Source organism: Oreochromis aureus, linkage group 22 (genome assembly GCF_013358895.1).
Source record: "Oreochromis aureus strain Israel breed Guangdong linkage group 22, ZZ_aureus, whole genome shotgun sequence".
NCBI lineage: Eukaryota > Metazoa > Chordata > Actinopteri > Cichliformes > Cichlidae > Oreochromis > Oreochromis aureus.
This window is the reverse complement of record NC_052962.1, coordinates 23,754,383-23,768,633: the sequence shown is the minus strand read 5'-3', so window position 1 is coordinate 23,768,633 and position 14,251 is coordinate 23,754,383. Positions and strand designations below refer to the sequence as shown.

At 41.9% G+C, this 14,251-nt stretch overlaps 1 protein-coding gene across 4 annotated transcripts in view; it reads right to left on the bottom strand.

The window, feature by feature from the left end:
• Positions 1–13,146, bottom strand: part of celf3a (cugbp, Elav-like family member 3a) — a 36,920-nt gene extending 23,774 nt beyond the window's left edge. For 2 of the 4 annotated variants that reach the window (XM_031738754.2, XM_039606090.1), the window contains exon 1: positions 7,417–7,503. In XM_031738754.2, the coding sequence (XP_031594614.2) occupies positions 7,417–7,503 (87 nt within the window). Of the gene's footprint in view, positions 1–7,416; positions 7,504–9,634; positions 9,718–11,256; positions 11,410–12,300 lie in introns of those variants that run through there. The other 2 variants (XM_039606089.1, XM_031738753.2) reach the window with 2 other exon arrangements.
• Between the last annotated feature and the right edge of the window lie 1,105 nt (positions 13,147–14,251).

Sequence of the window (14,251 nt, the reverse complement as noted above, 5' to 3'; positions counted from 1 at the left end):
TCACCATGGCGACAAGTCGTTTGTGAAATTTCTTCCCTTCTAGATATTCCATGAGCAACTGTAAATGGTATTATTGCCAAGTGAAAGTAACACAAGTCACAACAACTCGGCCACAAAGTTGCAGACCACGTAAGTTACAGAGCTTGGTCGTTGAATGTTGAGGTGCACAGTGCGTAAAAGTCACCAACTGCTGAGCTCCAAACCTCTGCTGGCATTAACATCAGCACAAAATCTATGTGCCAGAAGCTTGATGGCATGGGTTTCCATGGCTGAGCAGCTCCTGTAAGTGTTATGCATAGGTGGCCTGGTACTTTTGTCCATAGTGTATCCGTCCTACAACAGGGATTATCATCAGCAGAGCACTCAGAGTCACAGTGCCCCACATAAAATAAAAAATGCTAAAATAAAAACGTTTAGTGCTATGCAGTCTTATTAATAAGGCTTTATTTATCCAGGGAAGGCTAACTATATATGGGAAAAAAAATTGTCAGACCAAAATCGCAGCTGTTAGTGTTAAAAAAAACAGAAGTGCTTGTTTATCATTACATATTTTACTTTCTGGCTAATGTGCTTAAACACAACCTATGCAAATCAAGTTTACTTAACTCTCTTCCAAGCAAATGGAGACATTTTAAGCACAAGGATATTTCTCAGACTTCGCACAACAGTCCTTGTGCTTAAAATGTCTCCATTCGCTTGGAAGGATGTTAAGCACAAACAGATTCACAACCTTAATAAAACACACAAGGCTCACCTGTTGTAAATACAAGTCTGAATAAATGGTTTTTATTTTTTAAAAAGGCTCAAACTAAGTAGCCTGGTGTATTTAGGTGTATTTAACACCCTCCGCAATCTTTTATTTAACAGTGTACAGATTGAGGAGTGGCCATCGCCACCATGGAAATGCATTTTCATGTGCTACAGCAAGGCAAATGTGTTTTAGATAGAGTAAAGCATACTGATGATGACATTTTTCTCGCCTTACTATTATGACCTGCAGAGCTGATGATAATCTGTCTATATAGTAGGCTGTTACTGCTGTGTGAGTGGTGGGGAGGGGGCCACATTTCTGCTGCCTGTTTTCTCTCCAATTTCAATACATTCTGCTTGTACGCCCGAAAAAGCTGCCACTCTGAATGGTAAATATATCAGCGGAGACCGTCACCCCGCTCTTTCAAGAACATTTACAGCAGGGAGGCAGAGCTGGAGGGGAAGAGGAAGGGGGAGGAAGAGGAGAGAGGGAGGGGAGGTGTAGCTGGGTGGGGCGAGGTGGGGGGCACAAAGACAATTTTCCATCTTCGCCTCCCCTCCGCTCCATCACACAGCGCTGGTCATTGCATCGTGCTGGTCGCCTAGCAACCTGGCATCCCTCGTCCCAGCCGTCTCCAGGCAACGAGACCTGCGACCGTAATCAACCTGCCACCTCCCACCTCCCCGCGCCGCCTCCTCCTCCTCTCCCCCCGTCTCTGTTCCCTCTCCTGTCTCTGCTGCTTTTTGCTCCCTCGGTTCTCCATCCACCTCCTCTCTATCGTTGCAAATGCACTTACGCTGAGACGCACTTGTGAATTCACCCCGTGGGGAGAAGAAGAAACACAGGTGGAAATTGGTATATTAACAGGCATAATAAATAAATAAATAAATAAAATAAAGGAACAGAAAAGAGAGATTGCAGTTGATCACACAAAGAGTTGGAACAAAGCGGCACACAAAAGCAGAGATGCACAAGTGCGCTCCGTTAGCGTTTCCACACGTGGATGCACACACAGATGCGCACACACATGGGCGGGCAGCCACATAAAGCAGAGAGAAAACTCAACCTTCTCCTGAATTCAGTCAAACACAAAGAGACTGACAGCACTTGTGCAGTTCGATAATATTTAAACAATGTCCCAGTCTTCAGTGTCAAAGCCGCTTCCCGGTGTTGTCTCCGGCTCTTACAGGGTTCACCAGTCTGTCCGGCGTTGATGCCGAGCTGACAGTGTCTCGAAGCTGACATTCAGCCGTTTAGCCAGACAGCCAACAAAAATCCTTCAAAGTGAAGAAACCGAATATCAAAGAGTAAATTCCTAACAATACTCGAGTTGACTCTCAATTGTTTTGTCTGTTCTGACTGTTAAATATTCATGTCAAGTGTTGTTTGACTCGAATCAGTGGAGCAGAGGGGGAGAAAGAACTGAATCACAGGCAGATTTCTGTGTGTGTGTGTGTGTGTGTGTGTGTGTGTGTGTGTGTGTGTGTGTGTGTGTGTGAGAGAGAGAGAGAGAGAGAGAGAGTGCAGATAGAGTCCATGTCCTACTTTTTTCTTTTTTTTTTTTAACTTTAACTGGCACGATTTACACATTTTAACTCCACTACAGTCCATGCATGCTCATTAGATAACCAGTCGTGCACCAAAGTTCAAAGAGCCTAATGAGTTTTGTGGCAACAGCCCTTCTCTGCTTTTGTGTGTGTTCGTCTAGCAAACATACACTCCCCAACCCCCCAAAAAACACACAATTCCTCAGTAACAGATGTCTGTATTTAAGCTGATAAACACACTGCCTCAACGCACCTCCAGCCTTCACCACCCTTACACCACCCACTGTTCATTATGTCAAACTTTCATTCAATCCTTCCTCCCCTCCCCCTACCCTCTATTATTTCACCCTCCCCGCTCCAACTTCATTTATCCAATTTCTCTCTAATTCACACCCATTTACCACCTCCATAAATCCGATCTGCATTCATCATTACAGTCGCCCCAGAGTGACGTACAGAGGACGAGCCCTTTTTTCCCCCCTCTGTTATTGTCACTCTGTGCCGCCTGTCCTGCCCAGCCGTGCATTTATATGCATGCATATGTAAATGAATCGACGCGTGAATGCACACTTAACTCCAGATAGATTCATCAAGTGAACGCACTCGCTCCGAGGCGCGCTAATTGCTATCATCATCAGCATCATCCCCACAACTCGCTGGCATCAAGATATAGGTTACATGTGGAGGCGCTGATTTATCTCCTTATTGTCAGTCGAATAAAAGAGTTATCATGTTCACGTCACGGGAGCATGTTTAAGCCTTCTGTTTTTGTCATGTTTTTTTTTTTTTAAATGCATATGAAAATGTCAATTTCTGATAAAAGTGAAGCTGAAGGGTGGAGGCTGAGCAAGTGTACAAAGCTAACAGGTATACAAGAGATTGTTAACATAACCCTGCAACCCACCATAGCTCGTGTGCATCTACAGTAGGAAGTTTGCTCAAAGATTAAGGGCACAAATTACAACACTGCGCACTACAACTTCCTATCTCATATCCTGCGTAAAAAGCCGGAGCTATATTTAGTATGTGCAATTTTTTTCAGACTATTGATAAAACCCTTCTGTCTGCTCCGTCTGACTCCTTCTGTCTGAGTAAATGTCAAGCTTAGTCAGATGTTCCACCACAAAGAGGGCTCTTTCCTCTCATACAGGCAGCTTAAACGCAAAGAAGGCCTCGCAGCGCAGATTTCCCTCTCATACACGCGGCTGATAGTGAATGAAGAAACCCGAGGAGAGCTCATAATAAACCCTGCAACTTCCCTCCATCCATCCATCCCTATCTTTGGATGTGTACTCCCCCAGGAAACACGTGCACACGAAAGCAAACAGACAGTTATGCACACTCGGGCACACAAAAGCACGCACCCTTCATTAAACCGTGTAGGTGTGAACACCTGCCCTCCCTTCCCCCAGCTGCACATGCAAATACACTCCAAGTACACACACGGCTACTCCCCCCACTCCAAACTTGGGCACAGGCTCACTATTAGATTTAGATGTTATTAATTTTAGATATTAGATTTAAAATGAACAGCGAGGCATTGTTGAAAATATTACTTTAAGGAAGCATTAAACATCTTCGTGACTATCCAAACGCATATGATTCTCATTAAATGAAGGAAAAGCTTGACATTTTACCTTCTTGTTGAGATTTGATGAGAAAAATCACCACGGCTGTCATATCTATGCAGCATTTATGAACTAGAGTTTGAAGCTTGTTAGCTTAGCTTGTTAATCTGGCTGTTGAAACAAGATGATGTGATATTCAGAGGCACTGATAGGTGCATTTTATTCCCTCTGGAAAGAGATAGATAAAAACAGCTAAGCTAACTGTTTTTATGCAAAATTTCAAACTAATAAGGTTGTTTTTTCTTTATACAGCACACAGCAGGAAGTAATCTACCATACTCCAAACGTGTTTGTACTTCCTGGACAAAACATGTTGGAGGAGATCATTAAAAGATGCCAATGAAGAAGTGCCTTAAACTTATATTCCATGTGACTGCCATCAGAAGGCGAGATCTGTGGTTGCAAAATGACTTTCTGTCCTATAGAAGTTTTGCACGTGACGTCATGCACACATTACCTAAGAGCTATCTGCCATATTGTACATGATACAACCACCAATGGTTGATTGGGTGACTTCCTAGAAATTGTGTGAAATTGCGTAAAATTGGTTGCAAAGATGGTGCTGCAGCAAAAAACCTCCTTGCGATTGTTTTGGTCGTTTGCAGATTGCCACTGTTGATTGTACTTTTCATGGAAAAGTTGTCTGCAAACACTCACCACGTACTAGCAGAGCGGGGAGAAAACGTTTTTTTAAAAAGGCACCACGCAAAAAAGAAAGAACCTTAATCTACAAAGTAAAAGTTGTAAAAAGTAAAAAGACACAAATTTATTTTGAAGGCAAACAATCTACGTTTTCTCTTTTTGTCACACTTCTCACAGTTTTACAACTACTTGGTGAGTAGTTGGAGAGTGTTTGCAGACAACTGGGCATCTTCCATGCAAAGTACAAGCAACTGCAGCAATCTACTACCAACCAAAGCAATTGCAAAGAGGTTTTTGGTGCAGCATCCCCAGCTTCACCTCATGACTGGTAGGAACCTCCAGCCAACAGCCAGGGAAAACACATTTTCCCTTGCCAACAACTCAATGAGTGCACGGGAGCAACCAGTGGTTGTCAGGGGTAACTGACTGGTCTCTAGCCTATGTGATTGCAGTTTTAGCGATTGCCATCAACCTCCAGCTACCACTCCCCAACCGGTCGAGGAATGCTACATTTTCCCTAATGACCAGTGGTAACCAGAAGTTTGCAGACCAGTCTCTTGGCCTGTGTAATTCGAGTTTTAATCAGTTGATTCTACATTTTCACATATTCACAATGGTGCACAAGCTATCACATGATCACTGCAATACTGTAAATCTTGGCCATACTGTGTTTAAAAATGGAGAATTATCCGTGGTACACATGCTGTTTCTTGGTCAGACCTTCCCATCTTGGTTGCATCAATTTTTTTTTTTATTGTGTTTTTTCATTAGTTTTTTTAAACCGGACAAAGTCATGGCATCAGTGAAAAGGCTCATCTTGAGGTACCAAAAAAGGACTTCAGAAATCAGTGGGTAGGGTTTTTATTGTAGGCCCTATGCTAAGCTACGTTAGCCTGCTGCCTGCCTGCAGGTTAATATTTACTGGACAGAAACGAGAGCAGTATTGATCTTCACATTCCTCCTGACAAGAAGACAAATACATCCCAATATGTCAAAAATGACTTTTCCTTTAATCTATTGATTATTTTCCTGATTAATCACGTTCTTTACAGCCCATTGTGACATTAACATTATTTTTGTTTCAAACAAAAAGTGGCAAACACATTCAGAGGCCCAAAAAAGCTGAATCTTTGCTGTTTTTGCCAAAAAATGACATAAAAAATTAATGCATCGTGAAAATGGTGCTGATTCACTTTCAATTATTTTGACTATTTCAGTTAATTTCAGCTCGACTGACCTTATTTGACATTATTGAGATCTAAGTTCAGTTTTGGAGGCTGCTTTGCAAAATGGCTATGATTAATGTGGCATAATGTGGACGTTATTATCTCAGAGTGCCTCACAACAGCTGACCAGGCCAGACAAATGGCCTGAGACAGTGCAGAGATAAAGCGATAAGAACAGAGGGGACAAGAGTACAAGATGTCCAAACAGGACAGAATGAGTGCAGCTCAGGAAGCAAATCTTCTCTCTCAAACCTCCATTTTCACACTCAGAGTGAATCTGCTGTTTTTTTTATTTATTTATTTTTTTACTCCTGCCCTTTTCCCCCCTCCTCCATTCTCTCGCTTTCTTTCCTTGCTTTCAGATGAATGTGCTTTTGACACTCTTCTTCCACCTCACACTTAGAGACGGACTCTCTCACCTGAAATTAAACACGAGGCCAGGTGCCACTCTGATACAACCATCTGTTCGGCCCTGCCGGACTTCTTTCTCTCTCTTTTTTCCCTTCCCATTGTTAGCAATGAGAGGGGAAAAATAGTACAAAGGGGAAAAAAGGGCTGTAAGACTGACCCTTTCTTCTCAGAGAGGAAAAATGCCTTTTTTAAAAAATAAAAAGCAGTCCTGACTGTTAATGAGATCTTTCAGCTTTCTGTACATTCAGGTGTGCTTTCATTTAAGCTCTCTTGTCTCAGTCCTATAATTGCTATCATGTTTTTCCTTTTGTATCACCCTGGCCATGAGATGCCAAAGTTAATTATTCTTTGGCAGTGCAGGTGCAATTAGATGACAATTACACCACAGCTGGTGGCAGGGGTGGGAAGCAGATCTTGTCCGTGTGGGCGTGTATGGAGCTAATAAGATGGTTTTCCTCTCGCTCTTTTCTTTTTTCCATTGGAAGGAGGGGGAGGGCAGGGAAGGACTGGGAGAACACTGGAGGGTTTAGCTTGTTCCACACGGCTTAGAGGTAAGAGGTTGTGAGGAAAAAGAGCTGCTAGAGTAGTAGAAAGAGGGGGGGCTTTATCATAGGGTATTGGGCCCTGCTGATCCCCTGCGAGAGGTCAGGAAGGTCACGCTACTGTCACACTAACAACAGGATCTCTTTTGTTGCCACGTTAATACCATCCTTCCCCTTCAAACTGTCCCTGCCTGCCATTACAATGATACCCTACTGCTATAGTATTTTCTCCCCCGATAGAAAATGAATGCTTTAAATAATCAAACAGGCATTTATATTTTAAGAACAAAAAATGTGGTTTGAGCTCATAAAAAATCTGCTTTTGGATTTCATCTGCTTCTTTTGTAATTTAGACGTAATAAAGACAGCATTTGACGGCCTCCCCGTACCCCTAATGATGAGTTCTGACACCTCAGTATATATAAATAAAAATGTGGTTTAACAACCATTAGAATAGTTTCCCTGTTTTTTCAAGGGTAGCTGCACAGGCAGAGACCACCCTTGCAAATGTCTGATCCACACCCAGTCGTTTTGTTCTATTTGCAGTCCTGAAATATAACTAAAACTACTCAGAAAAAGAGCTTCAAGGGATACTCCTATAAGCTTTCAAGGGATAAAGAGTTAAAGGTTCTCAGCTTCACAGCAGAAGAAAACACTTATCAGTAATACCTGCTGTTGTTTATAAAAGACTCCTCCATGAATCAAAAACCCTGCTGATTTAGTCCTCAGTTCTGTCCTGAAGTTGGTCATGTTCATTATACACACCTGGCTTTTTCTTTTGGGTGTTGGCGGTTAAGCTAACATCAGCTAACCCGTTAACGTGTTTGATTTACTAGCTAACCTCGGCTTACATCCTTGCTAACGGCGTTATGCAGAAGCTTAAATAGAAAAATATTTCACATCAGTTTAAATTTTTCATTTTTACGTGAATTGTGATGTCTTCATTGTTGCCGGTTTGAGTTGCCAATTTGTCGATGTTAGTGATTTCTTCACTAAAGCTTTAAGCTAACTTTTGCTAGTGTCTAAATACTAGCCTCAGTCTTACATGATAGAACCCTGAGCACTTGACACAGAGGTAAAACACTTTAGAGTGAACATCTTTTACATTTTTACACAAATTATTATTATTATTATTTTTTGTATTTAGATTATTCAGCAGGAATAAATATACAGTAAATAAACTGTACCAGATATAGCTAAAACTTACATTTCCTTACATTTCAATTTGCAGAGATCTCTTGCATGATGCCACATGCGTATTACCTAAGTTGTACTGGATTTGATACCTTTACCAGTCATTAGACAATCCCTGACTGGTTGGTAAGTGATCAATAGAGGATGCAGGGTAGTAAAAACCCCTGCCGCGGCTCGAACCGGCAACCTTCCGATTACAAGGCGAACTCCCAACTTTTGAGCCACGACTTTGTACTAAACGCTTGCTTGAAAAAGTGCAACACAGTGAAAGTTGTACCTCAGTGCTGCTCAGTCAACACATTCACTTTGAATGCAAACAGTCTCAGTTTATGGATTGTGTTGCACTTTTCAGTTTTACTATCTTGTCCAAAGTAGTTGGTAAGTGACTGCAAATAAGTCAGCATCTTTACCTCTTTGCAACAGATTTCAGTGGTTGCCAAATGGTTGCCAACCAGTCTCTAAGTCTGTGTGACAGGGGCTTATTCACTAATGGTCACATGACTGCAAAATCTGCATAGTTCCTGGTCAGATGCCAGTTAAAAAAAAAACTGTCGAGCTTCAAAGATATGAGTTTACAGGGCTATTACCAAGCGAGAGATTCTATAAAGGTTAAAAGGTTTAAAAGTTAACCAAGTAACACACTGAAAAAAAAACTGTACAACCAACCACCTATAAAACTGGAAAACTATTTATAAAAAATTCTATGATGGCAGGTCTAATTTTTCACCTTGACTTAGCTTAAAAGTCTTTATTTCTGTTTACCAACACGTCATGGATGGATTACTTTTTGTCTGTCAACTACTGGTTTAATAGATGATCTATTAATAGTTACTGTCTATCCTCTACTTAGAGTCTCTGAGCTTGTCATATTTTGACATTTTTAGGCTAAAAAATGTATCAATTATGAAAAAATCTTTAGCTGCAGAGTTACACTTTTCACCTGCTTCTTCTCTTTTCCCTCAAAAACTACAGTCATGAGCTGCCATTCAGAAGAGGGGGGAAAAAAAGAAGTGAATGATGTAGATTTCAACAAAAATAACCAAAAGGAAACAGCGGTGAAGCTGTCTTAGTAAAAGAGGAAGCAACGGTAAGTCTGGGAGCACACTCTGTCTCAGTAATTCCTTGCCTTGTCGCCTTGTCTCCCATATAGTTGGTTATTATAGAGACGCGGCTGTCATGTCATATTTAGCTCTGGAAATGTCATTTGGCAGCACACCTGCTGCCTGGCTATGCTAATAAAGCTAGGTTTAACTTTGATTAGAATTCAGTGAGAGAGATGGATCGAGAGGAGGGGGAGATGGAGAGAGAGAGAGAGCGAGTAAGAAAGACAGAGACATGGAAAGGAAGAGAAACATCAAAGAGAATAAGAGCTGGCAAAGTCACTCCAGCAGCGAGCCTCATAGCTGTCTCTTCCGACCCATGACATGTAGCAAGATGACTCATGCCTTAACTGGATGGATATGTCTGGATGCATCACATATGAAACATAAGAGGAGGGGAGGGGCAGCCTCTGACCTTTATTGGTGCAGATTAGCTAAAGGGGGGAATCAACCCTACATGTCAAACTTGGTTAATTTTCCCAGGGTCCTGTGCGGCATGGTCAGATAGCCCAGCGTGCCAGTTATTCTGCTTCTTTGATGTAAACACGTACACGTACGCCGTCAAAGACTCGAAAAGACAGCGACACACTCACCCCCGGTAGCGTCTTCTGTTCGTGCAGTGCATTCTGGGCTTTCAGGGCAGACTCACGTGCACAGTATGTCAGGAAGGCACATCCTGGAGAAACACAAGGGGCATGAGATCACTCATTTAAGTGCATTGATTTTTAATATCTATATCACGTCAGAGCTGGCAGCCACCCTATTATAAATATACCATTTGGTCATGTGTGTTCTTATTTTATTGAGATTAGTAAACACTAAGAACGATTCTGGGTCAACGTGCATTCACATTTTCTAATAAATGTACAAATAAAAAGCCCCTGTGCCTTTAATCAGACTGTCATTTTTTGTTAAGCAGTTCCTCCTGTGGCACCAGAGATCTATGGGATTATTAAAATAATATCTATTCAGACACAAGCAGCCTGAATGAGTATTTAATATCACGCTGTTCAGGCAAAAATGTATGCAGTCCCACATAATAGAGAAAGGCCTTCATTAACCTTTAGGGCTCCACACAAATCATGAATATGTAAATGTATGCAGAATAGGTGTTATAGGTGTTAGAGGACCCAAACCACCTGGCCTATATGTCTCCCCAATGACTGATGGTTTATGTGGATTTATAAAAGCTTTTGTTTTCTGCCCTCAGATTTGCATTAGGAATGACAGCACGGATCATTGTTCAGCTTCAGATCGCTCTGCCAGCTTCGGTCCATCTGTCAAACAGGATTTTGAATGCGTCGAGTTTTCCTCCTAAATATACGGAGCCTGCCCACCATGTGACGAGGGGAAGTAGTAGTAGTAGTAGAAACAGTAGTGGCAGTGGGTGGCACCAGTTCTTTCAAACTGAGCGATATCGCCGTATGAAACTAATTAGCGTCTGACAAAACACTTCTTTTTTTAAAAGATTTATCTCAACAAATGCCTTCCTGCTGATGAGGATTTACCAACATTGAAGTGAAAAAGCACACTCACGTCTGAACTCAATTCAAGGAGTTTGGAGATGACTTTTCAATTTTGGCCCTCTGTGAGTAAAAATCAAGCTGGCAGGAGGGAACTTTTTTTTATAATGTTTGTGTCTTTAAATTCAGATTGTAGCATCATGAGGTAGGCGTAAAAGGAAACCTTCCAGCGTACCCCGAAGCCACGTATTCATGAAGTTAATAGTCATTTTATGTTTGTTCTAACTGTATTCAACAGTTTCTCTGCTGCTTCCTGTCGTGTAGTTAGTTGTGTCCACAGTAGGCCTAAGGTTTGAAAGCACATTGGCCTTGGTAAACCTCAGTCAGAATCACTGTTAATGACAGACGATAAAAATATGATATTTTATTTGTAACTGTAGCAAAGTCTATGGGGCATGAACAGATATTTCTTCTTTTCACACAGATAATCTTTAAATTCTTTTATTTTAATTTATATTTTTTAGTACAAGACCACTAAACAGGATCTACAACATAAACCTTCCACCAGCTGTTCATCACAAAGGCTCCAAAGGGACAACAGCTCGATGAGAAATCATCCCACCTGACTCACACTTATTGGAAATCAAATCAGAGCTCAGAAAGCTTTCCCTGTCACTGCACAACATGCTATAAACCAAACCAACAAATTCACGCCTCATTTTTTTAGCCCTTTAACTGGACACCTCCCTTACCTTTGTGCATCCCCGTGTACTTGTCCTTTATCACCGTCAACTCATAGATCTTGCCAAACTGCTCAAAGATGGGCTTCAGGTCCTTCTCCTCCAGGTTTCGGGGTATTTGCCCGATGAAGAGCTTGATGGCGTCAGGCTCCTTCATTGAGAAGTCTGGGGAGGAATAATAACACACACATACACACACACATATTCAGAGACACATATAGAGTGGAGGCGGTCAGGAGGAGCAGACAGGAGCCTGCGGGCTTAAATTCACACTGCACAGGAGGTGCAAACAGGAGGCCGAGGATGGAGGTACAGATGGGAGCGTTCGGCGAGAATGGGAGGCTGAATTAATGGTTTCTACACCCTCTGAGATGTGACAGCCCAAATGCTGTGGTAGATTTCAGCACAGAAACGCAGCACAGTTGCATTGCTCTAAAGATTGTGTGTGTTTGTGTTAATTTTAAATCTGAATTAAAATGCTCACAAAGTCCAAGAGCTCACTCTTGCCCATGGATACATCTAAAAGATGAATTTTAAATAAATGTATCAGCCTCCCTTTATTTATTTATTTATTTATATTTTAGAAAAAAGATATAGAGCAACTGTTTTGTCCTTTACTTGCTCAAGGAAATGAATTTCAAAATGTTAATTACCCCAAATGACCTCATAACTTTCATATTTGCGGCGTCACATGGACACCCACAAACACGACTCACGGCTACAGAGCTCAGGTGCACTGCTTTTGCCTAAAACTGGGAGAATAATATGCAAAAGGGGGAATGAACGTGACGCTGTAGTAAACGATAGTAAACAAATTCTGAATTGCTCTCTGGGCCGCTTATATTCGAGCCCCCTTTTTACAGAAACATGACATTGTGTCTGTCAACACAGCTGGAGACCTGCGCTCTCTTTGTCAAAGACGCTGGTGACAACAACAATGACCCGAACATGATGTATATATAATACATATATATATATATACATTTTTTTAAAAAATTTACACCACAAACAACAAAGGGATAAAAATAAAAGAGGAAGAAAAAAGAGAGATAATACCTGTGGTGCTGTTTGTGGCAAAGAATCGGCGCGATCAGTTGATGCCTTTCTTCTTCTTTTTTTCCCCCCTCGCTGTTGTTTACTTATCAAACCTCAAATTACTCAGTTCATGTGTCTGCCAGAGCGTCTTTGGATCCTGTAACAAGTTAGGCCCGCACGCCCCCTAAAACAACACAAGTAACATCCAGCGACGGTCCTTTATTCGGCATGAGCGTGCTTTTCTAGCTCTGCTTGTTGTTTTTTTCCACTGCTCTTTCCTGACAGATGCTCCGTATTTTTTTTCCTTTCAAATAAATTTGGTGTATTTAAAATATATATATATTTATAAACAAATCTCTTACTGGCTTGGCTAAACGGAGAGTGTTGAGATAGGTGGATATTTAGGCTTCCTTCAGTAGACTGTGGGGAATTGGCAGTCTGGCTGGCTGGCTGTCCTCTCCCTCTCCCTCTCTATGTGTGTGTGTGCGTGTGTGTGTGTCTGTACTCCTTTGACGTCGTAAGCCGGTGTCTCCCTCCCTGTCCATCTCAGCTCCATCCCTCCCCTGGGCCGTGATGTCTGCCGCCAGGGACCGTCGCTAACTTACCAGCCCTGTGACAGCCGGAGAAAAGGAGAAGAGCGGAAAAAACCTACAAAAACCACAACTATATATGTTTATCCTGCTGTACTGAAGCGATTTGGTTATTGGTTGTCTAAAATATTTTATTTCTTATTGCTACAGCACAAAAATCCCCCAAATTGGGGGATAAATAAACCATAACACAGCCATTGTTGGATTCAAGATGCTGGACGTTTGAGTGCAGATTTGGGGGATTTTGGTTTAGCATTATCATCACAGTCACATAATTCCCTTGTTTCTGTTGATATTTGAATCATTACCTTATTATCCCAGATTGTGAGTATAGTTCAGTCTTATTAGAACTGGACACTATCAGCCGTCTCCGTCACAATCCTCCATCTACTTCCAGGGTTTTTGGAGTTTGTGTTTTAGTTTATTATTAAAGATTTTTCCATTGTTTTTATTATTGTTGATTACTCTTTGGTTGGGTATTTCCTGCTTTGATTTTGGTCTGTGTGGATTTACTCCTGTTTTTGAGCTCTAGTTTCCATTTCAACTTTATGGAGTTTTGGATACATGTTTGGATTTTATAGTACTTCCTGTGTTTACTGTATTCTAGTGAGGAGTCTTAGTTTTGATTATGTTTGTCTGTGTTTGTGTGTGCACTTGTGACTGGAAGCACTCTCCCTCATGCCTCTTGTCACTGACTTCCTGTTTAGTGGTTTTGAAACAGGTTAGCTCCTGTTTTACTTTGAAAATTGGGCTTTCTTTAGTGCCTCATTGCCTCCTTTGTGATCACCCCCCACCTGCAGTTAGATTTAACCTCCTTACTTCTGCTCTCACCTGTGCCTTGTTCCCTTAATTAGTGCTCTGTAGGCTTGCATTGCTCTTTTATGCTCCTCGGTGTGCTCCGTCTCTGTGCTCTTCATGCCGGTTTGGACTTTGTCAATGTTGAAGTTTCTCATCAGCCTTTTTTTCCTGCATTTAGGTCCTAACATGAAACTCCCAGCAGTGAACTGTGACTGTTTCTCCATCTTTCTCCATCTAATAAGTTCCTTTATGGACAACAGTATCTCTATCTATCTATCTATCGATAGATATATATAATTTATTCTCCCCCCTCCTCGCCCCTGCGGGCGTTCTATCCTTCAGGCTCGGGTCCTCTACCAGAGGCCTGGGAGCTTAAGGGTCCTGCACAGTATCTTAGCTGTGCCTAGGACTGCGCTCTTCTGGACAGAGATCTCCGATGTTGTTCCTGGGATCTGCTGGAGCCAATCGCCTAGTTTGGGAGTCACCACACCTAGTGCTCCGATTACCACTAGGACCACTATTACCCTAACCCTCCACATTTTCTCGAGCTCTTCTCTGAGCCCTTGGTATTTCTCGAGCTTCTC